The sequence below is a fragment of the Citrus sinensis genome, chromosome 3 (assembly GCF_022201045.2).
Source record: "Citrus sinensis cultivar Valencia sweet orange chromosome 3, DVS_A1.0, whole genome shotgun sequence".
Lineage (NCBI taxonomy): Eukaryota > Viridiplantae > Streptophyta > Magnoliopsida > Sapindales > Rutaceae > Citrus > Citrus sinensis.
In genome coordinates, this window is record NC_068558.1 from 50,500,805 (window position 1) to 50,507,359 (window position 6,555).

General features: G+C 37.9%; 2 protein-coding genes across 2 annotated transcripts; one reads left to right on the forward strand and one right to left on the reverse strand.

Annotated features, from left to right (window-relative positions):
* Positions 1–548: 548 nt before the first annotated feature.
* LOC127901211 (uncharacterized) lies at positions 549–3,365 on the reverse strand. Its single transcript, XM_052437944.1, has 5 exons — positions 2,446–3,365; positions 2,156–2,343; positions 1,743–1,866; positions 1,176–1,306; positions 549–1,059 (listed from the first exon to the last, which is right to left on the reverse strand). The coding sequence occupies exons 1-5, from the start codon at positions 2,834–2,836 to the stop codon at positions 931–933; spliced, it is 963 nt and encodes a 320-aa protein (XP_052293904.1). The 5' UTR covers positions 2,837–3,365; the 3' UTR covers positions 549–930.
* A 147-nt stretch (positions 3,366–3,512) lies between these two features.
* On the forward strand, positions 3,513–6,319 carry LOC102608572 (digalactosyldiacylglycerol synthase 2, chloroplastic). The gene is made up of 6 exons (XM_006490980.3): positions 3,513–3,641; positions 3,735–3,819; positions 4,081–4,377; positions 4,463–4,729; positions 5,099–5,448; positions 5,653–6,319. Exons 1-6 carry the CDS (start codon positions 3,607–3,609, stop codon positions 6,305–6,307), a joined length of 1,689 nt encoding a protein of 562 aa, XP_006491043.1. The 5' UTR covers positions 3,513–3,606; the 3' UTR covers positions 6,308–6,319.
* Positions 6,320–6,555: the final 236 nt, after the last annotated feature.

Sequence of the window (6,555 nt, forward strand, 5' to 3'; positions counted from 1 at the left end):
TTTGAAATCTTGAGTTCTAACACGGCGTGAGTTGTGACATCTCTTCCCAAGAGAGAATTAAAAGAGAGCGGTTATATTGGCGGGAAAGGAAGTTGCATTTTCGGTTTGCGGTGATTATATGAACTTTTGCCTTTTCTGTCATATGCATATTTTTCATTTACTTACATTTTTCTTTCAGTTTCATATGAACAAATTCTTTTTTTTTTTTTCCTGTTGTTGAAAGATATAGGAATAGACAAAGTCCAAATTAATTTTTTAACATCTCCTCGATATTAGAAATACTCCATTAGGTTCCTGGGGTGTGTAGGAAACAATGTAATATTATAATTATTATGAATTTGAGGAAAAAATGGACTCAACTATGCTACAAAACTTTAATACTTGAATACAGAGGAATTAAAGGATTGTTATGGGATCATTCATTCAGAAGATGTCTTCAGATAAAGTGATAAAGTTCGACTTTAATTTTGCAAATATAATATATATAATTTAATCTTCCCACTCACTATTTTTCACACCAAATTCCAATCACAAATTCTAGGCTCAGCTCTTGAAAACTGCAACTTATGGTAGTCGCATAACAATACATAATTGCATTCAAAAAATTTTCCAGCAAATATGGTTGTGTGCTCTACACAATCTGGAAGAAACAGGGAAAAAAAAAGAAGAAAAATACATGGCCAACATTTCCAGAAGATGACTATCACTATACATCTATACCTCTTGTTTTGCAGCGATTTCAAACCAGAATAGGCGGTCGCAAACATCTATTATCAAGCACTAGTTGTCCCCTGGAATATCTTGTACTCTTACACCAAATGCACTTGAGTAAAGAATGTAAATTACATTTTATACTGTAGCCTTATTCTGTCATTTAAAATTTGGAGAACAATGGAGGAATCACTGACAGTGTATGGTAACATTAGGTACTTAGGTAGCTTCAGCTGCAAGTGTCAATTTGACACCATCTTTGTATGTAACTGGATCAATATTAAGTGTCTGAACCAGTTTTGTGATGTCCATAGAAATGTCAGCTGGAGACTGGACGCCACGATCAACCTGCAAAATCATTCACAGTTAACAACGGCAAGCTTGGAAACAAGAAAAGAATTTCATCTACATGATTTGACAAAAAGATTGATTTTTTAAGATGAATAGAGAGAAGGTATATGTACAGATGATGCAGAAACTGGTTTGATTAAAGAGGTACTGTATCCTCTTATCTCAGCAACCACCTCAGCCATTTGAACCCGTGATACCCTGTCTGGTCCACCCACATTCAGAAGTAACTGCATTTGCTTGTCCTCTAAGCAAATAATATTAAATAATGGAAATTATTTCAGTATTCAGATGTGAAACAATAAGAAGAAAAATGAAAAAAAAAAGCCCATATTTAGCCAAAGATTCTTGTATTACACATGAAAACCCAGTTCCCAGAAATGAAAAAGGATCATCCATTCAAAAGCAAAGTCAGCAATCAAGAGTCACTCTTATTTCATCTCCACACCAAACCCCAAATAAAAGCAACAAAAGTAATTTATTACCCTACTACTATACAGTAGAAGGTACTGTATCCTCTAATATCTACCACAACCATACCCCTTGATAGCATTATGGATATCTTCTCTGTTACTAATTTCTTGACCAAGAAAACCAATTGCAGAACCATATAAAAAAAAAGCCTGAAGAATCTTTACCGCTTATCTCAGCTTTTAATAAAAGCATAGAAACTAGATTATTACCTGATAACCATCTATTTGTCAAAGCCAGTATAATCTTCACAACATCCCTGACATATACTGGGCAGCGGCACTCATCATGAAAAAATTCCACTTTCTCTCCTTTTGAAAGAACACTATCAATCCACTGCATCAATTGAAAGTAAATTATTGGTTAGATGCCTAGAAACCATGAATGTCCATCTAAAGAGCCAAAACAAGCAGATTGCAATCTTCTTTGATATTAAATGCCACCATTGACATTTTCTTAATTTTCATTTCTGAGCTCTCTTGCTAAGATTTGAAAACTTTGATCGAATCAGCAATCTCATACAATTAACTTCTCATTCCCAACTTGATGAGCAGAGTGCATCAGCTAGCTTTACAAATGTACAGCAAATCAGCAGAAATTTTTTCACACAATTACAAAAGCACACCTGAATCGGAAGAGATTTTGGTACGGGCGAGATAGTTTGCGGCCCATATATGATACTGCTTCTCAAAATTGCAAAATTTGAGCATTTCTCATAAATAAACTTCTCCGCTGCCACTTTCGATTTGCCGTAAACATTCACCGGAGCAATTTCATCCTCTTCTTTATAGAAAGACTTGACTCCTTCATAAACTGACAACCACAACAAAAAAAAAAATTGCATTAATCAATATTATGCAATGATGACGACAGCACCAAAAGTACTTGGAAGATGAATGAATCACATAACAAAACCTTGATCGGTCGATAAATGAATCAAGAGATTTTCTTTATTCTCAGTGAAACTTGATAACCAATTTACAAGAGAAGAAGGTACATTAATGGACATAGCAGAATCGGGGTCATTTTCACAAACACGTGGCACGGAGAGAGCGGCGCAGTTCACGACCACGTCGGGCTGGCCAAATTTGAGTGCAACGGCATCGAATCCTGATCCGGATTTCAAATCGACGTCGAAAAAAACAAAAGAGTGAGGAAGGGCGTCCAGCAGGAGCTGAGGCAGCGGCGTGGAGTGGTGAGTGGCCGCCACGTCATAAGGCTTTCCTTCGATCTCGGATAAGCCTTGCAGTAAATGCTGCCCCAAGTAGCCTGTGCCTCCGACCACCAACACTCTCTTTTTACTCATCCTCTGATTCAACAATAATTAAGAAAACAAAAGCTTCTGATCCGTTTCTCCGCAATTTGAAATCTTTAAGGCTAATTAATTTTTAAAATTGATAGAGGATGATTTCGGAAATTTTGGTTGCCAATTCAATCGGGGAATATCGCCGTCGGTATCCGAACGAGTCGAAATGTCGTTTATAGTCTCGTCTTTTGGACGATTTGTCATCTAAGATACACGTGACGCGTAACTTTTACTATCTCGTTCTCTCGTGTAGGTTGAGGTTCGGAATCGGATCTTCGTTGTCACGTGATTGTCAATTTGAATAAAGCCGGCGAGCGGCGATATAATCAACACGACCCAATGGACGTGAATGCTTGGAATTGAATGAGCTTATTTAGATAATTCAATCTTATACATTATCATACCAGCACACTCAAATCTAACGGAAGTGAAGTTTGAGCCTCAAGGAGAGCACTTTCTTGTGACGGATCGGGATCAACAATAATGAAAGAGCAAGAAGCTTCTGATTCGTTTCTTTGTAATTTGAAATCTATGAAGTCTAATTTGGATATATATATGATTTCGGAAATTTTCCCTGTTACTTACCATCCTACCGGGGCAGGTAAATCAATCTGAGCTCTGAAAAAAGCCCAATTCATAAGAAACGTGGCCCGCCATGGAACTGTGTCGACAAATAACCTGGTGTGGGCCGAGATTAGTATGATCAACGAACGAACACCGCATAAAAAGTCCGAGAACAGTGATTCTTTTGTTATCCCAGACCATAGCCCATGTCAGCGTATCTTCAACTGCCATGTTTCACAAGGTACGCTCCATTAGCCTTTTGTCACGTATGTCATGCTTTACCTACAGTCGTGTACACAAGCGTTTAACAAACCTTTCCCACATTTTCTTCAAGCTTCTTAAACCGACGCTTTGACGCAGCTGTTGAGTTCTCGTCACAGTCTTCTTATCCGAAAGGATTTCTCCACAAAAATCCAGAGGTACGTCTGTAATTATAATCAATCAAAACGCTCTGTTTCTCTTATTATGATCTTTTGTTTGTCTTTTGCATTATTTTTTTTCTGCTGAAAAGATAAAAAGGCCAAAATTTTGCATTTTCTTGTGAAATCCTTTAACTTGCTCAAATACAGCTTGAAATACTATATTCAGAGTAATACATTTGGTCTTGACTTTGTTGAAAAAATCAATTTTTGTGTTTAATTTCTCGATCTATAAGAATTCCGACTTAATTTTTTATACAGATATTGTCGCTGATGGATAGGAAACAGCAGCATATTGCTATATTTACAACTGCAAGCCTGCCTTGGTTGACTGGGACAGCTGTGAATCCTCTGTTCCGTGCTGCCTATCTTGCAAAAGACGGGGAAAGAAGAGTTACTTTGGTGATTCCTTGGTTATCTTTGATACATCAAAAACAAGTATATCCCGGAAACATCACCTTTGCTTCACCTAAAGAACAGGAAGCATATGTTCGTTGGTGGCTTGAGGATAGGACTGGGTTTACATCTACTTTTGATACACGTTTCTATCCTGGGAAGGTAATTGCATGCCTGTAAATTTAATCGTCTGTATCATGGGTGGAACTTGATTTATGTGTTGATCATGGCACCACTTCTGCCACAGTTTGCTGCAGATAAAAAGAGCATTCTTGCAGTAGGAGACATTACGGAAATCATCCCTGATGAAGAGGCGGATATTGCTGTCCTTGAGGAGCCTGAGCATCTTACGTGGTTTCATCACGGCAAGAGATGGAAAGCTAAATTCCGCTTTGTTGTAGGAATCGTGCACACCAATTATCTGGAATATGTCAAAAGGGAGAAGAATGATCGATTACAAGCATTTCTTCTTGAATTTGTAAATAGCTGGCTTGCTCGTGTCCATTGTCACAAGGTAATTAATGCTTTCTGAACTATTGTTTGATTTAATTTGTACTAACAGTACATTTTGTATCTTTGGCTGGTTTAGTGTTTAATGTTTTCTTTATCTGTCACCTGGTACAGTATTTTGTATTCCTACTTATATAAGAATGTCTGTTCATGCTGGTATACATAATCACAGGTAGAGTCATAGGACTTCACATGGCAGTATTATCAAGGATAGACCAATGCATTTTCCAAAATTTTTTAGCTATTATACATTGTTAAATCCTGTCTAAACATACATTGATGTTTAGCTTAGCTTAAAAACTGAATTTGCTGATCCTCATCTGTTGGGTCGTTGAAGAATTGATTCTCACCAAATAGCATTATGTAAGTGCAGGTAATTAGGCTATCTGCTGCCACACAGGAATATCCCAATTCCATCGTCTGCAATGTTCATGGAGTTAATCCCAAATTCCTTGAAATTGGCGAGAAAAAGATGGAGCAACAACAAAATGGGAACAAGGCTTTCACAAAGGGCGCATACTATATTGGGAGGATGGTGTGGAGTAAAGGCTACGAGGAGCTACTTGGACTTCTTAATATTTACCACAAGGAGCTAGCAGGGCTTGAAATGGATTTATATGGCAATGGGGAGGACTTCGATCAAATTCAAAGAGCAGCTAAAAAGTTAAAACTTGTAGTTAGAGTTTACCCTGGACGTGATCATGCAGACCCCATATTCCATGAGTAAGCTTCATCACATGTCCAACTTCGGTAGCATTTCAACAGTTATAGCTCTGATAAACCATTAAAGCATGGAGCTTTTTCTTCCCTCCTCCTATGGTTTATTTATTTATTTTTCACATATCTAAGGTGAATTATTTCCTATTTGAGATTATCAAACTGGTGTTGATCAGGAATCAAAATTGAGATTGTGCTTTTCTCTTACAGTTACAAAGTGTTCCTGAATCCAAGCACAACAGATGTTGTTTGCACAGCGACAGCTGAAGCATTGGCCATGGGCAAAATCGTTGTCTGTGCCAACCACCCCTCAAATGACTTCTTCAAGCAATTCCCAAATTGCCGAACTTACGATGGCAGAAATGGGTTTGTTGAAGCCACACTCAAAGCACTTGCTGAAGAGCCTGCTCAACCAACTGATGCACAGACGCATCAACTGTCGTGGGAGTCTGCAACAGAAAGGTTTTTGCAAGTTGCTGAGCTGGTCGGGGATGTTGTGACGAAACGGTCAAAAAGTCCTTCTAGGCACTTGGAATCCGAGTCATTAAATTCGAAGAGAATCATTGAGGATGCCTTCGGATATTTGCATTACGTTGCGTCTGGATTTGAAACATCAAGAAGAGCATTGGGTGCAATTCCTGGGAGCTTGCAACCGGATGAACAACTGTGCAAGGAACTTGGATTGGTAACAGAACTGGGCAAAGGACACTGTCACCGACCAAACGGAAGTTGGTTCGGTTCGGTTTTAGTACTAGTCGGTTCGGTGATTGGCGTATTATTTGTAAAATCTGTAACACTGAAATTGTCCGTAAACGCACGTGTTGGTAGCAATAAGCATGCATTACTAAGGCTCCATTTGGCTTAGTGGTTTTTATTACATATTAGTTTGGAAATTAAAATGATTTTTAATTTGATAATTTAGAATTAAGGTGATTTTAGTCCAGCGCAGTAATTTGAAATTTAAGCCTCTAATATTTTTTTCTGTTGTCTTTATTATTTGACCATAGAAATAATTATTTTTTGTTATAATTAAAAAACAAGAGCTATTGCCTGTTGGTCATTAGTCCGTGGCCGGCAGCCGTGCAAACAGTAATTGTAGGATAATTACGTAAA